Here is a 23,232-nt window from a genome sequence, read left to right on the forward strand (position 1 = left end):
TTCTGATTTTCCAAGATCACACTAAGGCGTGATGGAAAAGAGCATACGCATGAGAAAAATCAGTTCTTTATGTTTCTGGTTTGCCCAAATCGCGCAGAGGCGCAGGGCAAAGAGCATAAGCAGAAATGAAAGCTATAGATCCGATAATAAAAAATTATAGATGACTATAAACCGAAATAGACATAGATAAATAACTGTCATTGCAAATAAAGATTGTATACCTCTAAATCTTAAAAATGACGTAGCTAGGGCTACCGAAAACCTTTTCACGTGAAACGAAAGGGGTTCCTCACTGGAATAGATGCTCCTAACACAATAGAATAGTCCTCTCAGCCCGAAAGTGGTTAGAAACAATAGATCTAGGAAACAAAATTCAAATGCAATTGTACCGACTTCAGATTTAGATCACCAATGGATGCGGCCCTCGAATGGCTCTGATTCCATGTAGGAATTTATAACATAGGTTCCTTAGATTGAACACTAAAGGACACAGCTCACAAACAGATAATAGATCAGTACACCAGTATTCTTATGGTTAAAACCCTCAAAGAGGGAAACACTCCACGGCCCGAGCCAATGTGGCCACTTTAGGAAATTTATTAATGTAAAAGAAAGAAAATTTACATAAGCTTCTCTCATGAACGGTCACCGGAAAAATAACACTCCGTGTTCTTTAAATAGAAATCATGGACCAATCGGGTGTTATGCCATTGATCGAGTATCGGTAATACCAAGGAGGGAATGAACCGTCAGATCCTTCATGTCTAGAACATATCGTGACCGTCAGATTGTAAGTTACAAAAAGTACATACTAAAGAAACACACGTTACCTAACTATACATTGTTAGTTTTTGGTAGCATCGAAAGTGCTCTAGCTTTGAAAATTGGTTGAGAGGCTAAGGAACATGAGTTCAGAAACCGTTTGATGAAATTCCACCCGGATTGTATTTTATTAAAATAATTAATACTTTTAATGGAGTTCATAAGTCTAAACTTAAGGAAATTAAAATATTAATGGGTATTAATCAAAATATGGGTGAGATGATCTATAAGGCAGATCAAGTCATGTTTTAATATTAGTCGTTGATTAGAGACTTAAACTGAGACGTTGAAGATTCAACAAGTATAAAATGGAGTCTTCGGGTTCCTTTGGAAATACACACAGAGAGATTGAGGAAACCAATTTTCTATAGTGAAAATTCTCAGGAGGAAAATCAATTGGGGAGACCTTGCCGCTGAGACGCAAAGAGAATCCGTGAGAAGGACTTTCTGAAAAATACAGAATAGAGAGGCGGAGAGAGCATGCGGAGAAGCAACGCAATAGCCGGGAGAGCTGACACAGAAACATTCCCTGTCACGTGGAATCCAGAAATTTCGGAACAACCGAAACTGTCGAGAACAACCAGAACTGCAGGGAACTGTCGGAATAACTGAGAGAGCTGACGTGGAGGGCAGAGAAGGTGATGCAGAGCCAACGCAAAAATATTCGGGGTTAGCCAGTCTTGTGTCAGATCAGCTGGAATTCTGCCAGGTGAAGTGAGGTAAAACTCACTCAGATTTTCTGCTAATATTTTCTTTGTAAATGATTGCTAGATGAGCATCCTAGATTTGTATTCAGATATTTCTCTTGCATAATAATAAACCTTCAACACTGTTGCACTGGTTTTCCCGCATTGAGTTTTTTCAGGAACTACTGTGTCCAAAAATAAGTGTGTCCTATGTATCTTGTTCTTTGCTCTATTTCTATTTCATGAGATCAAATATTTAATTAGTGTAGGGTGCAGAAGTAGTTTTCTTCAGGATTCAGAAGAATAACTTGGTTAATGTATGTTAAAAAGAATCAAGTAGGTGAAGTAGATTCAGATTTTCTGTAATAGGGGTTCCTTCGAGTCTAGAAATTTTCACATGATATTAGAGCGTTGATTTTGAAATAGAAAGAACAGATCCAATGCTGAGTAGTGAGGCTGAAAACTGCACTTGGCAGCAATTCGAATCCCCTTTAAAGGATTGCGTAGTCCTTTTCGAGAAGCAGATCCGAGGAAATATCTTTCTGAGTGAGACGACAAATAGGTACGATTTCTAGTTCGTGAGTTTGCATACGCAGAGGGAGTGACGCAGAGCCTCATCGCAGTGATTGAAGGGCACAGTTTTTTCCAGGGTAGAAATCCCCTAGAAAAGAACGAAGACACATAGAAGGGGAATTTTCTCCTCAGAGAACTTTCCGCAAGAAAGTTCAAATTTCTCACTTGTTGAGCAGTGCTAAGAAGTGACTAGAGGATTTAGTTCAACAGTTGGGTGAAATGGCATCGCATGGGCTCAGAGATCAGGATAGGTTGGAAGGTGTTTTCAACTATGTCATATGGAAAACCAAAATCTTAGTTGTTCTGGAGGAATATGATCTCGAGGCCTATGTCAAAAGTGTTGTAGTTGTTCCCGCTAATAACGATAAACAGATGAAGTACAAAGCCGAGCAGGGGAAGGCAAAGAGGCTCATTCTCGATGGAGTTCGAGATCATGTGGTCTCACACTTGCAGGGCAAGGATACAACCCGAGAGATGTGAGAACCCTTGCCTTCTCTGTATGAAGGTTCTTCCGAACAACAAAAAATGTATTTGGAGCAGAAGTTGTAGCGGACCTTGATGCAGAAAGGAGAAGGTCTATCTTCAGCGTCTTTAGGACACTAGAGCCCATCTTGCTATAGTGGGGTCCACTCCTCATCCAACCGTGATGGTGAGGATAGCCCTGAATGGAGCCTCGGATGAATGGCAAGTTTTCGTCCAAAGCATATTGGGCAAAGAAAAACTACCTTTCATGGGAGGAGATGTGGGCAGCTCTTCAATAGGAGGAGTTAAGGAGAGACCTAGTGAAGGTCAACCTCAGTGGCAGCAGTGGGAGTGGTATAGAGACGAAGGAGGAGGAGGAGAATAAAGCTCTAGCATCAAAGGGATAGCAGAAGCCGAAGCGAAAGGCATTTCGAAGGTGAAATGTTTCAGTTGTGGTGAGATGGGCCACTATTCATCCCAATGTCCTTTGAAGAAAAGGGACAAGGATGAGAAACATGATCCTAAAGCTTCTTCAGCAAATATTGACGAGGATGAGTTTTCCATAAGTGCTCATGCATCTCCAGACAGAAGATGGGGCGATATTGAGTTGTAGTCAGGAGGACTACATGTGGGCAAGATCCTTGAGGAGTCCACCACTTGGATCAATTACGTGCTACAGGAGCTCAATATTCAGCACTAGTGAGATGGACTTAGTGTCAGATGATGCAGTAGAGTGTTTGGAGGACAGATGCAGTAGTTGGAGACCAGAGACTAATCATCACAAAGAAAGGTTGGCAGCAGTGCAGTGGGCATAGTGCAAGAGTCAGCAACAGCGTAGAAGATTCAGAGGGTCAGAATCAGCAGCAATCAAATTCCAACATTCATTGTATTATGCTAAACACAGTTAATTTCAGCTAATTTTGGATGTTTTTCAATTGCTTCTCTCAACAACTAGGTTTCAATACGAATCTAATGTCAGCAGTGGCAATGCTAACAGCATAGTAGATGCAACGTTTGAGAGGGAGTTGTAGTACAGATGCAACAATGGCAGTGGCAGTGTCATGGGCAACAATACAGTAGCATCAGTAGCATAGTGTTGGTGGCAACAGCAGTGCAGAAAGGTGGTGCTTCAGAAACAAAGTAGCATGCAAGTATACATTATTGCTAGAGCACTTTCCTCGCTAAGAGGGAGTGTTAGTTTTTGGTAGCATCGAAAGTGCTCTAGCCTTGAAAATGGGTGGAGAGGCTAAGGCACATGAGTTCTAAAGAACCAAGAAACCGTTTGGTGAAATTCCATCCAGATTGTATTTTATTAAAATAATTAATATTTTTAATGGAGTTCTTAAATCTAAACTTAGGGAAATTAAAATATTAATGGGTATTAATAAAAATATGGGTGAGAATGATCTAAAGGTGGATCAAGTCATGTTTTAGTCTTAGCCATTGATTAGAGACTTAATCCCGGCCGTTGAAGACTCAAAAGGAAAAGTATAAAATGGAGGCTTGGGGTACATTTGGAAATACACACAGAGAGATTGAGGAAATCGATTTTCTGAGGTGAGAAGTTCTCAGGAGGAAAATCGATTGAGGAGATCTTGTAGCTGAAGGGAAGAGAGGATCTTGGAGAAGGACTTTCCGAAAAATACAGAACAAAGAGGCAGAGAGAGCTTGCAGAGAGGCAGCGTAGTAGCCGAGAGAGTTGAGCAGAAAAGCTGCCAGTCACGCAGAATTCAGAACTGCCGAAATAGCCAAAACTGTTGGAACTACTGGGAACTTTCAAAATAGCCGGGAGAGTTGATGTAGAGGGAAGAGAAGGTGACGCATGGTTGACGCAAAGCCAGTGCAAAAATAGCTGGGGTTAGCCAATCTTGTGCCGGATCAGCCAGAATTCTGCCGGGTGAAGTAAGGTAAAACTCACTCAAATTTTCCACTAGTATTTTCTCTGTAAAGGGTTGCTATATGAGCATCCTAGATTTGTATTTAGATATTTCCCCTGCATAATAGTAAACCCTCATAGTTGTTGCACCGGTTTTCCCGCATTGGGTTTTTCCGGAGACTATTGTGTCCAAAAATAAGTGTGTCCTTTGTATCTTGTTCTTTGCTCTGTTTCTGTTTTATGAGATCAAATATTTAATTAGTGTAGGTTGCAGAAGTAGTTTGCTTCAATATTCAGAAGAATAACTTAGTTAATGTATGTTAAAAAAAAATCAAGTAGGTGAAGTAGATTCATATTTGTTGCAGTAGGGGTTCCTTCAAGTCTAAGAATTTTCACATACACTAGACCAAGTTATACTTCAATTATTTCCTATGTGTCGGAATATCCTAACACCCATAAATGTGTGAGCCATGGATTTTCTAAATCCACTCCTTAGTGCAAAAATATACGCGGGAGTGGATTTGGAGAATGAACTCATTTTGGTATTGTAGATAAACACGTATGGTTAGAGTCATCCACAAGAATTATAATATAATACAAATTGCTAATGAGAAACCTAATACTATAAGGACAAAATCAATATGATATAAGGATATAATAAGGACATCGGTGGGACACATAGGATGCTAAAATAACAATATTAGGATGCTAATACAACATAATTAAGGCACATATGTGACAACTAGGATGCAAAAATAATGCAAGTAGGATGCTATGAAAACACTAGCAAGACACCAAGGAGACCCTAAGACCCTAGTAATATGAATTATGGCACAAAACATGACTACAAGCACATTCAAGAAACAATAAATGTAATCTAAGTATGAAAATAGTAGCAAGACACCAAGGAGACCTTGAGACCCTAGTAATATAAATTATGACACAAAACATGATTGCAAGCATATTCAAGAGATAACAAATATAATCTAAGGACAAAAAAGAGATGCCACTCGAGTGATGGTACTCCACATACATCCGTTGATCTTACCAATCCATCATAATTCAATTGTTCAACATTTGGAGGTTACGAGACTTGTTAGCAGAATGAGGCACTTCAGTTATTGCTGATGGCTATGTCAAGAACTCGTGATCTTGATAGAATCCTTAAACTAGATCATGTTGAGATTTTTCAACAAGATTCTCTTCATAATGCTTTTTCACTGAGTGCATGCTCATCTTTGAAAGGTTTCCAAGGTTTCCAAGTTAATCATTTTACATATCAAGGTAAAATTACGACTTGGTTAGAAGAGTCCTTTCTGGTAAATTCTTCTACAAGTAAGTGGGTTCTTATCTCTCTTGTGCTTGATATAAAGGCAAATATCTTTACTTTTTCACATTGCTTCATGCTAGTGTTGATCGCTGGCATATATATGTTTGCAGGTTAGGAGCAACTCAAATGGCTCCACTAGAAGTTCCACTTCACCCGATCCCAATCTTCTCTTGAGTTTATACTAGGTTTAGTACTGGTTTTAGTTTGCTTGTTTACTAGAGTAGTTATGCATGTTTAATTTTCTTTCATAACTCGTTTCATTCCTTACATTATGTTTTATGTTGCATGCAGTTCCAATTTTGTTCACATGTAGTTAGTTCCATTGCATTTACTTTTCCATTTAGATTTGTTTCCTTGCATTGCTTTTTCTCTTTCAAGCTTATACATAAATAAAAACATAAAGAGCTTCCCTTACTTGACCTAACCAAATTTTGAAATCTCAATAAATATTTGTGTGTGTAATAGATGTGACCTGCAAATATATGATAAAACAAATATACCCAGAAATAACAAGAGATAAATACATAAAATTCTCTTTATTAGTATCAAAACTCTTAAGGTAGGGCAACACTATACATTCACTCCTTAAGGAAGGAGAACACTCCACAAGCCATATGCTTGTCCATACAATATTCCTTGACATCTCTCAATGGGGAGTCTCTTAGCCTCTATATATGATTCATACATACAATACCATAGGTCATTACCATGGTTCTCTCAATACCATATATTTAATACCACGGGCTTACCTTATAGCTATGGCCCATCCCATTATTACATTATTCCTTTGGGTACCTCCCTCTGTACCCCATACTATCCCCCCATATTTCTTTTTCTCTTTCAAGCTTGTACATAAATAAAAACATAAAGAGCTTCCCTTACTTGACTTGCCCAAATGTTGAAATCCCAATAAGTAGTTGTGTGTGATTGTGATGGTCGCTCCAAGAGGAAATCACTTCTAGACACTGGTATAAAACTATGTCTTGAATATTTTTATATGATTTAATCCTATTGATAAGTAAAATACAAGTCAATACTTGTGGAAAACTATAATAAGTTCATGGGACCTACATCTATAACCATAACTCTATTTCTAGTCTCGTCCTAAATGTTTGGTTTTGTACATTTTAACATACACTTGTGAGTTGGAAACATGATATGGGGATATGGAAAGAGAGAAAACATAAGTCATAAACTCTTTTAGTTTCTGTAAAACAAGAAACAACCCACCTAATTATTGAGAATTATTTGGGATCCCTCATCCCCCTCGGTGAAAACAACCTAATAAAATGTGATGCAAAATTGCACCAAGAAAAATAATATAATAAAAGGGGAAAGGCATGAGAAAGGCTTCCTAAATAGGTTGTAGATGCAAGTAACTTCTTTGGGGCTATTGATGCTCATTAACAGTGAAGCAATGCTTGTGCTTCTTGAGTGACTCTATTAGGGCTACGGATGCTTGCTGGCTGCAGAGTAACATCAAAAACTCATTTCAAGTTCTGAAAACCATAAAAAATTTGTCATGTTATCTATGTCATCTGGGTAAACTCTTCGTGTAATGCCTAAATATTAATAGGGCCTAACTATCAAATAGATGGATGGCACATCTATAATGGTCAGGTCCCTGAAAGCAGTACTCGAAATATCCATTCAATAATTCCTTGCATCATTATTAAGAATCCATATTTTGAAGGGACAAATCCAAAGATGTTGGATTCTACTAGTGGTTCGTCAATTGTTGTAGCCCCTACAACAACCTCCCAAAATTTTTACCCTATACATTTAAAGTTTTGGGGCCCCCCTTTCTTTTGAAAATTTTCATAGTAATTTATGTTGCATTACTTAGACAAAGTTTTTAAAATGGCCTAACCAACCGAATGTAGTCCATGAATTGCATCATTATTAAGAATCCATATTTTGAAGGGACAAATCCAAAGATGTTGGATTCTACTAGTGGTTCGTCAATTGTTGTAGCCCCTACAACAACCTCCCAAAATTTTTACCCTATACATTTAAAGTTTTGGGGCCCCCCTTTCTTTTGAAAATTTTCATAGTAATTTATGTTGCATTACTTAGACAAAGTTTTTAAAATGGCCTAACCAACCGAATGTAGTCCATGAATGAACCATTGTCATGGCGGGATGTTTTGTCTACCTCACTAGGGAGCCTGACGGTTGATAATGATTGCAAGAGTACATCAAGATCCTCATTTAGATCCAGTCAATATGTGAAAGGTCATATTTCCAAATTTTGATATGCATATAAAGAATGTGGCTCACACATATTATTTGGAGCATAAAGGGGAAAGTGACTTGTACGATCAGGTGTTTAAATTTTTAAATTTGTCTTTAAAGGACAATGACCATGATTCTGAAAAATTGTGATATTCTTATCTAATGTAATGTATTCTTATTTAATATGAAAATTATTGTAACCACCCTAGATACATCTTAACTTTGAATCTATTAAGCATAAAGAGTAATCAAATCTCTCAAAGTGCAAATCTATTTTTTTTTTGTGTAAAACTAAAGATTTGATCCCTTTGTACATATGAAGTTAAAATGGATTTAGGATGGTTATTATTGCACCTTTTGGGTATGTGTTATATTCTTTCCATGACTAGTTGCATCCGTTGTTATGTTGCTAGGGGGGCACAAGGTCTGCGGCAATGCCTTAAGAATTATTTTTTATCCGGACCCAATAATTGTTGGGCAAACCCAAAGATGGTGGGCGGACCTACCCATGGTTTTGTGCATGGTTTTTGCACATGGTTTTGAGCACGATGGTTTTTGCCCATGGTATTTTGTAGATCTATTCAAAGGGAACTACAATTATGTTCTAATCCAAAATTAATGGATTGGAGTTTATGAATGCTTCGACATGTATATAATGTATTGTACTATTGAAAAAATACAATGTAAAATCAATTTGGTTTTCCCAATTTGGGTTCCAAGAGAAAATCTGCGTATTTTATGTTCTTGCCATTATATATTTTTTTTGTTTTAAGAATATGTTTGCAAATGATTTCCGTACAGGGTTAAAACCTACAACACCAAGAGGTGCTCTCAAGCCCAGTATGGAAGAGATACTGTCATGTCATAAAAATATTAGCAATTTTTAGACTCTAGGTTTTGACAACCCATGGTATTCTTAACCCATGCTTTTTCCCATGATATTTAGAGTTTAAGATTAATTGTTAATGGTTAATTATGCAACCTCAGAGTTAGTAAATGAATAGTGCCAACATTTGCTACTTGTTTGCATTTCCTGATTGAAAATGTGGATCTTTGTGATAGTGCTGGAAGCTATTCCAAAAGATGTTTGTCAAAATATTTGACAAGTTAGAGGGCCATCAACAGGAATTCAACATAAAATCAACATTTCTAGAGCTTTACATTTGTCTTGCCTACAGATCATTGTTCCAAATCTCTTGATGATAAGCCAAGGAATCAAATATCGAAAGGGTATAGTGATTATAAGTGTTGTGGAAGAAGAAATTGTGAATATGGTGCAAATGGAGTATACAATCTCTTAGAAAAGAAATATGTAATCACACAGTGCTGAAATTCTACCAGATAAATAGAGTTGTCAATCTCACACAATATTTTCAACTACAACTCAATAATAAAAGAAACTCCTCTATGCAAAGGCTTATTAAATGTCTAAAGTTCAATCATGTTTCCCTAGCTGGTTCAAAAAACACATTGCAATCAAGTTTCAAAGAGTCATTCAAGGTCTAGCATTATTGTACTTGTTATATGCCTTATGGAGATAAGATGTTGTTAAGATTATTACGAGACTCTTTGGGTGGAAAAACCAAGACTAGAATAATTGCTAGTACCACCATCAATTCATTGCATTGAAGAAACTCTTAGAAAATTTGATTACACTTATCAAGGTAAGAGCTTCATAAGCAAACCAGAGATTAATAAACAGATGATGAAGTTAGCTATCATTAAGGGTCTACACTGAGACCAAACGCCTTAAATAATAGAACAATATTTCCCAAGGAAGAACAACATTTATCTTGTTTTGGATGTAGTATAAAGGAAGTAGTTGAGAAAAGGGTTGTAACTGAGCAGACTCTCTAATTTTGAAGACAAATGGAGAGATGGTTGCCACATGGTAGAAATAAAGGTGGAATGAATGTTGCTCTTATGGATGATAGGTGGAAGTGGAAGTATGGGTGGAGCAACAAATGTTCACACAGTGGTGATAGGAGACAACCTGTGTGCTAGGAAGTCTAATTTGATTGTTTATGTAGCCACTATTTTGTTTCTAGAAAAGGATCCTCCACTCTTGCCCCCAACAAGACTCCCTCCAAATTTGTATCCCGAGCATGTTCCACTCACCATAATTGATCATATAGATAAAATCAAATTCTTTATTAAATGGGAAGGTAAACATTGTTACATCTACATCATGGAACATTGAATCACCTTTTGAAGGTGAAGCCCATTGTTTATAGTATTTTTAGTACCTCCCCAAGTTATGTTGTTCAATACCATGTGTGAATACCATGGGTGGATACCACTTTCCACTCGGATCAATCCTCCCCTGTAAGAAACAATGTTCCCCATTGCATCAAGTTCCCTCATTAGAAGCTCCTACTAAATGTGGCTCTTGATAAGCTAGTTGTCATGTTGAAATATGATTCAATGAAGAGAAGGGTTTTGTGTGGTTGACCCATATCCATGGGTTTGTGGGTGATCCATAACCATGATGATTACAATGTATCATGTGCCAATGAAGAGAAGGCTTTTATGTGGTTAACCCATAACCATGGGTTTGTGGATGACCCATAACCAAGTGTCGTTAAAGACAGTTTTTGTGTGGTTAACCCGTAACCGTGGGTTTGTGTATGACCCATAACCAAATGCCAATGAATACAAAGGTATTGTGTGGTTAACCCAGAACCATGAGTTTATGGATGACCCATAGCCAAGTGATTACAATGTGCCAAAAGCCAATGAATACAAGGGATTTTGTGGTTAATCCATAACCATGTGTTTGTGGATGACCCACAATCAACACAACAACCAATAATAACATATATAATTCTTTCCTGTCCTTCATCACTTCAAACAACTCGTACAAATCCAAATAGCAGGTCTAAAAAGTTGATTTTCCAAAATAAAGACCAAATGCATTCTTGATACTTCAAGGTAGAGATGAACAAACCAATGTGGAAAATAATTAGCTTCCTGCATCAATGGATGGGTAGGATAAGCACCAAGAGTCAACAAAGCATGGTCATGTATGGGACTTGAAAAAATTCCTTGTAGTAATCATTTGGAAATTTTTGGCGGCCATCAAGGATGACAACAAAGGGAATACTACTGGTGCATTTTTTCATGATCTCAAATGATTCCGAATGGTGTGCAACTATTCTCCTATCTCCATTCCATCCTACAAAAATGTGATGTCCAATCAGACCCAGTGATGTTGTTAACATCATGGAGTTTCCCATCCAAAGGGTATGTGCAATACACCAACTAAGATGCCCAATCATAAGAGGATGTCTTGAAATGCAGACAATTCTAGTTTCCCATGAATACATATTAGGTTGATCCAGTATAAAATGTAAATATTCACTAGGGAACAATTTATGAAGTACATGAAAAGTAAATCACCAAATTTACATCTAACTTGCAGAATACATCATGAAAAGTAAATCACCAAATTTACATCTGACTTGCAGAATACATCAGAACAGTCATTGCAAACAACTATAAAGTTTCCACATTGATAAAAAGTGAATATATAAACTATATATTAAATAGCTCTCCAGGTGAGATACCTGGAGAGTGTACAAACACTCATACAAGCCCTCACATTGAATCAGAGGAGCCCCAAATATATAGGTTTTCACACTAGTGGGATGGTTTCGACCACTCCCTAGATATTAGGATCTAAGGTCTAAGATTAGAGTCTCAATCCTATCATCATCATAACAATAATCTAATTTTAGCTTTCTCCACTACTTTCAACACTCCCCCTTAATGGAGAAAGGGTACTAAACAATAACATATGCCTACTGGTCTAGTCTCATCCGGGCTTACAATTAAAACATGAAAAAATTTGTAACAGATGTTTTCATTTTGGTCTTTTTGCTTGTGAATCCATATTTGTTCATCTTGAGTCGAGGCTTCATCTTCACTTTTCTCGCCATGAGATAGTGATGTATCTTCACCTCATTTCTTCCCCAATGATGGAAAGCTTGAATTCTTATTCTCGCCCTTCTCAAGATTATGGCAGGCTGGATAGGAGAATTTTCCCTCTCACTATTTCCAGTGTCAACCATCTAAAAGTCAGCTATGATGTCTTCATCGAAACCATCTGAAAGTCAGCGATGATGTCTTCATCATTCATTGATGTAACGTCTGCACACCCAGAAATATTAATGAGATAATCACAATTTAAATTCTCTCCAGCTTTGTCTTCTTCTGCGACGTCTTTGCAATCAGCTTCATGTGGCTCGTCCAATTGATCTTCAACACTTTGTTCCTCTTTACACCCTTCCTAAAGATCAGCTCGTGTGTTTTCAATCTCAAGATCTTGCACAACAGACTATGCCTCTTGATTCTCGTGGTCATCAACAAAACCACATTGTTTTTCTAAAATTTCTTCTGACTCAAACATACTACCCATGCTAATGCCAAATGCCGACATGAGAAAAAGATCATCATCAAAATTAAAAATATCTGAAAATATAGACATGTTGTTAAAGTCCAGCTTATCTCGCTTTATTTTGCTTCAAGATTTCTTTTCGACTCCACACGGTTCTCTAACAAGCTCCAACAACTCCATTACCATGTAGGAGAGGAACCTCTCCTTTTGGCAGCGCTTCAATTGTAGAACCTTGTACACTGTGGCTTCTATGCCACACAGGTCACAGTGCCCTCGGCTTTGACGACGAGCAACAAAACAACCTCTCACAAGCTAGAAACACTATCAATATCTAACCCTAATGTATGTAGTTAGCAATTTATGATAACATATATTTCTGAAGATAGGTTCAAATCAGCACGAACTTTCGCATTTTCATTGTGGCATATCATAACTTAGAAGAAAATTTACCCAATTGGTTTTGGGATCTCCACAACCTGCAACTTCTAGGATTCTCAAACAATAAAATTTCCAAAACGATAATTAAAAAAATGGCACAAGCATCACATAGATTCAGTGCTGTCGTCGACGCCTCAATCACCACGCTGGATTGATTTGGGGTTGAATTCCACTCTTAGGCCTCCTGCGATCTTGGCCTTCCTTGGGCTATCTATAACAAGTTTCACACAAATCTGGCCTCCACGATCTCCACAGAATTCACTCAGATCGCGCAGGCCCAGATCTTGATTTTGCTGCGCTGATCTCACGCAGTCCTCCTCGTGTCCTGAATGCCAATCTCCTCGCGGCCTCCTCCTCTCAGAAGGCAAAGCACTAAAACTAAACACGCGACCTCTCACATCAGCATGGCGGGCGCCGAGCAGTCACCTTGTGCCCAACTCACAATATTCCACGCTGGGACGGTGAACATTTATAATGTTTCTGCAGATAAGGCGAGGGCCTCCTGCCGATCTCGTCGCAGCTTGCAAACAATTAAATGGAGATACGACCTCCTCCACGGCTTCCTACACAGTCCTTAATCAATCACCAGCGATCCACAGTCCTCAATCATTGGCGATAGCACAGTCACCGCCTTCCTCGAACACGCAGCCCCTCTCTTGTTTCCATAGTCGGCGCAAGTTAGCACCACGGACTCGCAAATGTCTTCGCAACTGCACACTGCAGATCTGCGACAGTCAACAAAATAAAAACACACGTATGTGCTACAGTGGGATCGGCACGATTAACCCTCCAAAAAACGCGACGATTTCGCCTCAGGCACGAGGGGCAGATTTTTCACTCGGCATACAAGTTCCTCCGTCCTATAAATCTGATACCATGATAAAAAGTGAATATATAAACTATACATTAAATGGCTCTCCAGGTGAAACACACTCATACAAGCCCTCACATTGAGTCAGATGAGCCTCAAATATATAGGCTTTCACACTAGCGGGATGGTTTCAACCACTCCCTAAATATTAGGATCTGAGGTCTAAGATTAGAGTCTCAATCCTATCATCATCATAACAATAATCTAAGTTTAGCTTTCTCCATTACTTCCAACACACACAACTTACAAAGCAATGTGCAACACAGTAGGTGCAAAACATCAAAAACCCTTTGAACTTGCTTTCTAAGAATATATCCATATTTTTTTTTCTCTTCTTGAACAAACAACACCGGTTTGTTGTTCATATTTCTCAACAAGTACCTATTTCTCTTCCTGAGCACCATTCTTCTGTTGCCCCTTTTGCACATCATGTGCCTATTCCTCTTATTTAGCACCATTTGATGATTGATCTTGATCCTTAGGAACGCTCTCATCTTCTTTGGGCAGTTCATGAAGAACGATGATCTGATCAGGGGAAGGGGCGGCCTCTGTCTCCTTTAGAAACCTGAAATCAACAATGGGGCAAATGCAATGGTGATTGCAGTAATCACTATCACTCCTGAGCCTGCTCTTACAATTCCTCTTAGAGACCCCAAAACCCTGCTCCCCATGAGGCATATCCTCTCCTTCATGTCAAGGTCCTTGACGATGTGAATCTTGGAGGGGATACTACCCTCCACCAGCGGCCGATCTAGAACTGAGGCCTTGGCGGACGGGAAGGTAACGAACTGATCTTCGAGCTTCTGATGGGATTCCTCATTGGAGGTGTCGACAAAAAGATCGATGGCTCCCCAGTCGACCCCGTAAAGGACACTACTCGGGCAGACATGAAGGAGAGTTATATTGTCACCTAGTCGAAGATAGTTCGCCACCACCCATTTCACGGTGAATGCGCTCTCATTTGCTCAGATCGACTGATTTTCCTGTTTCCAACATCCATTACTGTATTTGTCGCCACAAATTTCCACTACACACCTTAAAATTATCCAAAATAACTTATGCAGTTATGTCCAATACAAATGAATGGATGTAATATCCATAAAAATATACAAAAAAGATTCATAAGCATTTCAGCTCGGCTGTACTCATTTTTTCGTTTTCAGACAAATGGTGGATTTCTGTCTGTCTGAACTTTCCATATTTCCTACATTCGTCGATCTTGTGAGGTAATTGATTACCGTGTTATATATATATATATATATATAGACACTACGCGATGAAGTTTCCAAAGAGGTCCAACTTTTCTATCAATGGAGTCGTGATAAATATGACAGCTAACACAGACTTGCACGTCTATTCCATCAATGTTTTGATTTTGATGGTAACAGTTTGCACTCGCTGGCCACCATGAGTTGATCGTTCCAATGTGGAGCTCTCTATGGCATATCCATGTTGTTTGTTTGCCACGTTAAACAAAATTTATTCGTTTAGGGTGTCTAGCATTCGATACAACTCCCTTACTATCAAGTCCTTCGAAACGAACAATGAATTTGGGAAACCCTTTGAAATGAACAATTATTTTGGCTTCGTGAAGGAACCCCACATTTCTTCCTCTGAGGAGACTCAAACCTCGACCTACTTGACTGAAGGACTTTTGGTGAAGGCAGTCGAGGCGATGCATTTCACTAGAAAACAACTCCGTCATATTGGCAGGGTTGTGTTAGCTGCAAGTCAGGAAGTACCGAATACCAATATTGAAAATCATGTTTTACAAAATGGAATCTTGTTGAAATTTCATAAGGATTATGCTGGGACACTATTATAGGAAATTTCTCAGAATCTGGATGGGAAGAGGAACTAAATAGTGTTGGGAATTTGGGTTTTAATGGATTGATAGAATGGGTGGTTCCCTTATCCTTTACATCACCTACCCTACTATATATATTTTTGTACATTGTTGGGGCTTTGCTAGAGGCATGGAAACTCTTGAGATTACCTGTGTTGAAACCCATACTGTCATCCATTATTTGGACCAGGTTATTACTATCGAACTCAAAGGGAGTGCTAAACAAAAATTCCCCATCTTCATGTATAAGTTCAGCCTCAGTAGTTACATTTTCGACCACTGCGTTTATCACATTGTTGGACATTGGATAAACCAACGCTCCCCGTGTGTTTTGTGACATGTGCTTAACAACTTCTCATGGATCCATTAACTCTGGCAATATCTCTGTTTACTAACACCTGCGGGTTTTGGTGTAACGGCAATCGAGATTCCAACACACATTTGTCTTGGTGTTCTTCAATGGCAGCAAATTGACCCCTTTGCAAATCTGATATTGAAATGGCTTCAAACCCTAGTTTCCATGGAGTCATAACTTGCTCTTATACCACTAACTTGGATCTTGGGGGTTGAGATCCAAGAGGTTTGAATGCTAAGAGAGGAGAAGGGAATTAAGCACGAGAACATTGATTAAAGAATGCATGAACTAAATACATCACCCAAAAAAAAAGAGAACAAGATATACGATAACACTGAATTCTTTATTAAATGGGAAGGGAAACAATGTTACATCTACATCATGGAACACAGAATGATCTTTTGAAAGGTGAGGTCTGCTATTTATATTATTTTCGATGCCACTTTGAATTACATCATTCAATAGCATGGGTGAATATAATGGGTGGATACCACTTTCCACTCAAATCACATAATCTATTGGTTGTCCCCTTTCTTCAGATCTAACATTTCCATAAATAAAAATAAACATTACATCAGATAAGAGAGTTTGACATCATAGCGTCAATGTTGACACCCCAATATTATATATTTGAAATTACATTACAAAATTTGGGGTAATGAAAGGGGTGTCACAAAAAGAGAAAACCGGTAGGAAAAAAATCCTCCCCCAAAATCAGTGCATAGCTTCTTGATGAAGCATGATTACTATTTCTCAATAAAAGCTTTAAATGACTTGAATATTGCAAAAACTTCACTCTTGTATTTGAGGAAGTACACCCAAGGGTTCCATGAGAAATCATCAAGGTTAGTTCATACTTGGCCCCTGAAAAAGAAAGAGTTGAAAATGACATTAAATCACTATGCACCAACTCAAAAGGTGTAGTTTCCCTTAAAGCTCTCCCTTTAGGAAAGGGATATTGGTGTTGTTTTCCAAGAACACAACCTTCACACACCCCATCAATAAAGGAAACCTTTGGAAGACCAACAACCAAATTTTGAGTGAACATCTGATATAAATATCTATAATTTAGATGACCAAATCATTCATGACAAAGCCTACTCAAAGAATCAGCATGAACTATCAAATTTAAGTTGAGGAAAACTGAAAGCTGAAAAACTTATATAATCTGGAGGCCCGATCAACTTAAAAAATAGCAACAACTACTATTGGATCATGTAGTTCTCAAATAACTACCTGATTGGGAAGACATTCAATTGTTTTCCCGTCACCTAAATGACAAACTTGATAGATGGATAATAAATTTGTTAAGATCTCAAGGAAAAAAGGAGTACATTGTTAATGCACTCATTGGTCAACTGCACAATATCTCACCCGAAGACTTCAAGTTGAGTGGAGCCTCTAACTACAATTTCTGAAATATTGCTATGGGATGTAGAAGGAAGCAAATCTTGACAAAAAGTCATATGATGTGATGCTCCTAAATCAAGTGTCTAGTGATCTATAGATCTGCCTGAGATTGAGCCAATAAAGTATGTCCTTTACTTGTTGAAATAATATGCTTTTTCATACATCATCTAATATTTGAAACTTTTCCAAACATTTTGCTTTAGTATACCCAGATTTGCCATAAAAGGAAACATGGCTCATATGTTTTCTTCTTCGTATTCTTTTTCTTTTGCTTTTTCTTTGTCATAGAGGGAGATCCACTGGTCTTGTAAGATGGAGGTGGAGACTGAATGTTTGTTGAGGCTTAAAAGGAGTCTCATGGGTTTGAGCAAAAAAATTCTTCTATTGGGACCAGGCATTGTGCTTATCTTTGGAGGTATGAGCTACAGGAGCCTAATTCGAAGAGATAGAGATAACATCTTGATCTAGCTGCTTAAGCTTAAGATTGTTCTCACATGGACGATCACATAATGTCTCAAAAATGGGAATTTTAAATGAACCTCCAACGATATTCATTGTTGAATAAAATGCACATGAAAAGAACCTAAAAAGGATCTTTTAGCTTTGATAAGATCAAAAAAATACATTTTGGTTCTATTTTCCCTTGCCAAATGCTCTTAATTGGGCCACCAAAAGCCTGAATTTTGCAAGGTACTCCGGAATAGAGGCATGCTCATTAAGTACCAAAGTTGATAATATTGCTTTCAATTTTAAAGCACGGAATTCATTGATATTTCCAAATAGAGTGGCCAGCTTATCCTAACTTTCATTTGTATTGGTACATTTTTCTAGTTTAAACAATAGATTATCTGACACATACAACCCTATCAAACTCATGATTTCATCTTGCTTATTCTGATAAACAAATTTTTCAACTTCTTTTTGTAAAAACTAACTGATTATCATTTAATATTTACCACGGTCCTCTTGATTGCAAAAGCAGTTGCATTTAAATTTTCCAAGTATGATAATTATAGGGAGTAAAGAGCTCTATGGTCCTTGACTCCGCCATATTTTAACAAATTTAGTTACTTGTAACAACTATAGTTTATCCAATAATTTTACCCAATGACCTAAAAAACTGCGGAATAACCTCTAGACAATAAAAAATATATTTTTTTCTTGAATATTTTGCTTAAAAGACGACAACAACAACAAACTTCTACCCCAATAAAATATTGTTACCCATAGTTTGGAAGCTTTTTTTCCCTGGTTCTTTTTTATTAAAGAAGTTGAAAAATTCCTTCCAAAAGAGTATCTTTGCCATTAAACTTTATCTAAAATATTTAAAAAAATTATTTTGCCACTAAACTTTAGGGGAAAAATGATAATTACGTGGCAAATTTAAAAAAATTGATAACCTCACCTTGTTCACTGAAAAAAAACCCTTACTTCTATCTTTCTTCTTCGGACAATTGAGTAGCAAAATCCACAAATAACTCCAATCTGATTTAGGTTTCGGCAAAGAATATCTGATGGCTATCCTGGCATCATCATCCACGTTCAGGATCCATTATAATCTTACAAAAAAGAAAAGTGTATCGCGATCAGCTTACTCAGAATGCAGCAGCGAAAAAAAAAAAACTGCCTCCTACCTAGATCAGTAGTAATCTGATTCTGGCTTACAACAGAACTCTCAAAACAAAAGAGGAGAAGTTTACAGTGAAAGCTCTTATACCATGCAAGTGTACAAAAAAACACCCAAGAACTAGACTGCAAAATCTAAAAGACCTTCTAAGAAGAGAAAACATTGAAGAACAGAGGCAAAAATCACTTTATTTCTTGAGAAAAAAAGTTTATGACAATCTAATTTATAAGCACAATGGAAACTTCCTGCAATAGCTAGAAGAAAAAATCTCATATGCTACTTACGAGTTCCCAAGCTTATTTATTGAGACTCTAACAATTACTTTGTCATTACCATGAATAAGGAAAAGAACTTTGCTGAGGGTGATCTGATCTCATTATTATAGATGCAGTTATTAATAGTTGGCTTTATATTAAAGTCCTTACGGCAAGATATGATTTGTTTTTAGTTGAAATTCTTGTATCTATGAGATAATTCACCAAATGTACCTCTCGTGCATCCTTGCTGGGGGTAGTTAACATATTGTGTATATGATTGGGTTGCTATGACTCTTGGATATGTATTCAATGTAAGAATGAACGATTGTGTAACTCCATTGAAGTTTTAGAATGGGCTTTGGTATTTTGACTTGAGTTCACAAGTGTAAATCAGTAACGACGAAGATGATGAAAAATAGACAAAGGCAATGTTTTCGAAGAATCGTCAAGGCAAAGGGGAATATAAGAAGAATTAGCTAAATATGGAATGCTTTCTTATAAGCCAAGAGTTCAAGAATATGAGATTGGGAACTCTGGAATTTACCAAAGTGGTAACATGGGAATGGTTTATAAACGAGGGACTTGCAGCCTGCTTGCTTCACAGATAATCTTAAGTGGAAAATAGTTTTTGATCTCTGTTTTTCTAGTGTCTTGTATAAAAAAAAATTGTTCCCTGTGCAATTTGAAATATATTCAAGATTACCATGACAATGAATTAACTTTTGATCTCTGTTTGTCCTGTACAAAGATATTTGTTCTTTGTAAAATTTGAAATGAATTCAAAACTGGCCGGAAAAAGAGTGACTCTGTTTATGTGATGGGTTACCTTGCTGGTTGCTTGCTTGTGGTGGCTCTTCAGGTATAGTTTCAAGACTTCACTAGTTTCAATGCAATGAGAAGCTAAGCCCAATTCCAGCTTTATGCCATTGCTTCAACAAATCCACGAATCGAGCAGACGCTGTTTCACCAGTGACTTCACTGACAACAAAAGCAGTAGAAATTAATATTGCAAAAATTTCACAAGAAAATATCATTATAGTTGATGTTTGCCATGCTTTTTTATGAGCATATGGTGCAATTCTGGGCTGGTACCACGGCTCTGTATTGATATTTGTCTCAGTATGCCAAAGGAGAGCAGCCCTCAATTGCCTCCAGCGTCTAAACTGCGTCAAATCATTGGAAACCCCACAAGTTGTAACCCCACAATTGAATTGTGATGCACGGACCTCAATCAAGGTCCACCTGCATCTATTGGCATTAAGAAACCAGTGAGCTATAAATCAGATATGATTGAATTGCGCACAGGCCTGAACCGCTAATAAACAATCCCAAAGGCTAAAAATTACTGAAACCCTAAATATTATGACAGAAGGCATAGGAATTTGTGGTTCTATAATGATGAATACCCACGAGAGATAGAAGGCTAGGGAGGTTGAAAAGGTTTTGAGTAAGTTCTTGTTGGCCTTTCAACTCTGCCTTGGGTTATGGCTGTTTGTGAAACTCACCTTAGTGGGCGCGCTTGTACAAGGCGGAATGGAAGAGAGCCGAAGGGCAGGAGACAGAACCATCCCATTCCGCCGTGTTCGAGCCCCCCGCTAGGGTAACTGCCATCACCTGAGGCAAAAGTGGAAGGCCAGCTAAAAGTTACCCAATATTTTCTGGACTTCTTCCATTATCAGACTTCGTCGAACAGCAACCTACTCAATCAGTGTGCTCATATGTCTCCTCATCTTCTATTTCTTATCCTTTATTCTTTTCCTTCACTTCGAAGGCACGCATTTCTTTTTCCGCCCTCTTCTCTTTCCGTGATTCTTCCTCCTCTGTACATTATGCCTTGTACCTTTTTCTTGAACATCATCTTGTTTTATTCATTGATTTCCCATTGGCAGATTTCCAGTCTCACAGAAGAGATGGTTTCGCCCTGTGGGACACCGACCTCCCAGTTAGAAAAGTGGTTCCCTTTCATTCGTTCAGTAGGGAGTGGCACGCATTTTCTTATTCCCGGCCTCTTCACTCTCGAAGAGTCATTCTTTCTTTTTCGTACAATCATGCATTCCTTCCTTTTGCCACCAATATTCCTTTGATTGAGTTGAAGTTATATACTTGACTCCCATCTTCTTTCAGGCAGATGGATAGAGACCGGGCACCACTGGGAAAACTCATATTTCATGTATTTTTCCCTGAATAAAGTACATTTGAAACAAGATCCGCAATCAGCATAGCTGCCACAATTAAAAATAGTTATCTCTCAATTTTAATTTTATATGAATAATTCAGTGTTAATAATTATTTCATTATTTTATTTTTATTTTTTAATTTTGTTTAGCAATATTAATATTAATAAATATGTTTATTTTGGAATAAGGTTTTTATAATTTTAGTTAATTATCAATAATTAATAGATAAATGATAAGAATTTAATCTTTATGAAATATGCAAATAATATTTTTAATAATAAAAAAAGAGGATTGAAATTTATCTCAAAATTAATTATGTTTTTGTTTTAATTTAAATTTAAGAAATGATCAAATTAGATTATAGAGAGAGTCTGTGTCATGAGTTTTTGGTTATGTGATATTGATAAACCATAGTATTATAATAATTCTTATTTAGAGATTAAGAATCTCTATGGTAAAGTAGGTAAATCTCCATAATTAAAAATCTTGTTCCATATCCTTTTAAATGTATATATGCTTAATTCACACATTAATTTTTTTTAGTAACTAGTCTAAATCCACCTTAACTTATACTCTATCAAGTGCCAAGAGGAATCAAATCTCTTGAGGCTCAAATCTCTTTTAAAGTGAAAATAGATTTGATTCCTCTATGCCCTCTATGGATCTAGACTAATTTAATTATTAGTTTTTATTAAAGCTACTATAATATATATACATAAATTGCTTTCCACTTTATTTAAAAATATATATATATATATATTCAAAATGTGTAAGAATTGAATTTAAAATGAAAAAGGTAAAAAGGAAAATTCATTAGAATTTCATGCTTTTAAATGTTACATTAGAGAAGAATAACATGGGAAAAAGCATGGGTTAAAAATACCATGGGTTGTCAAAACCTAAAGGCGAAAGCTGCTAATATTTTTATCTTTTCCATATTGGGCTTGAGAGCACCCCTTTGTGTTGTAGGTTTTAACACAGCTAATATTTTTGTGACATGACAATATCTTTTCCATATTAGGCTTGAGAGCACCTCTTGGTGTTGTACGTTGTAGGTTTTAACCCTGTACATAAATCACCTACAAACAGATTCTTAAAACAGAAAAAAATTAAGCCTATCGCCTACAACAATGGCTAGAACATAAAATATACACAAATATATTTTCTCTTGGAACCCAAATCGAAAGCTATATTGTTTTTTCATTGTATTTTTTCAATGGTACATTACATTATATACATATCGAAACATTCATAAACTCCAATCCATAATCCCTAGATTAGAACATAATTGTAGTATACCATGGGCAAAAATCATTGTACCAAAAACCATGCACAAAACCATGGGTAGGTCTGACCACCATCTTAGGGTCCTTAAGGGAAAGAATAGAACATATACCCAACAGGTACAATAATAACCATCATAAATCCATCTTAACTTCAGATGTACAAAGGGATCAAATCTTAAGTTTTGCACTCAAAAAATATATTTACACTTTGAGAGATTTGATTCCTCTTTATGTTTAATAGATTCAGAGTTAAGATGTATATAGGGTGGTTACAATAATTTTCGTATCAATGTCATTATATTATTATCTACTTATTATAATATGTATTATTTATATTAATATTTATTTTTTTTAATTTCACTTTCAATATAATTAAGAATAAAATTCACAAGATATTCAAATAACGATATATAATTTTAATATTTTCAAAATCTTGTTACACTACTTTGTTAATCAATTAATAAATTAATAATATTGTTATTATCAATTAATAGATTATGATCCATCACTACTACCGTACTAGTGGTAGTAGTTTCCATCTTTACTATAAGACTCATCTCTCGCTTTTCTGATATCTTTCTTTGGT

General features: G+C 36.9%; 1 protein-coding gene and 1 pseudogene across 5 annotated transcripts; both read right to left on the reverse strand.

Moving 5' to 3' along the window:
* Positions 1-1,214: 1,214 nt before the first annotated feature.
* LOC149257007 (uncharacterized) lies at positions 1,215-14,688 on the reverse strand (annotated as a pseudogene).
* A 1,595-nt stretch (positions 14,689-16,283) lies between these two features.
* Positions 16,284-21,228, reverse strand: LOC149257008 (uncharacterized). Of its 5 annotated transcripts, none has more exons than XM_089413444.1 (4): positions 20,689-21,228; positions 20,276-20,431; positions 20,010-20,156; positions 16,284-18,858 (listed from the first exon to the last, which is right to left on the reverse strand). In XM_089413444.1, exons 1-3 carry the CDS (start codon positions 20,754-20,756, stop codon positions 20,147-20,149), a joined length of 234 nt encoding a protein of 77 aa, XP_089269570.1. In that variant the 5' UTR covers positions 20,757-21,228; the 3' UTR covers positions 16,284-18,858; positions 20,010-20,146. The 5 variants fall into 5 exon arrangements, with proteins under 5 accessions (XP_089269570.1, XP_089269564.1, XP_089269557.1 ...); XM_089413438.1 differs by having other exon boundaries at positions 16,284-16,753; positions 18,705-18,822; positions 20,010-20,431; XM_089413431.1 differs by having other exon boundaries at positions 16,284-16,753; positions 18,705-18,858; positions 20,010-20,431.
* Between the last annotated feature and the right edge of the window lie 2,004 nt (positions 21,229-23,232).

This window comes from Pinus tabuliformis, chromosome 6 (assembly GCF_031772625.1).
Source record: "Pinus tabuliformis cultivar Carrire ecotype Pingquan chromosome 6, CPIR1, whole genome shotgun sequence".
NCBI lineage: Eukaryota > Viridiplantae > Streptophyta > Pinopsida > Pinales > Pinaceae > Pinus > Pinus tabuliformis.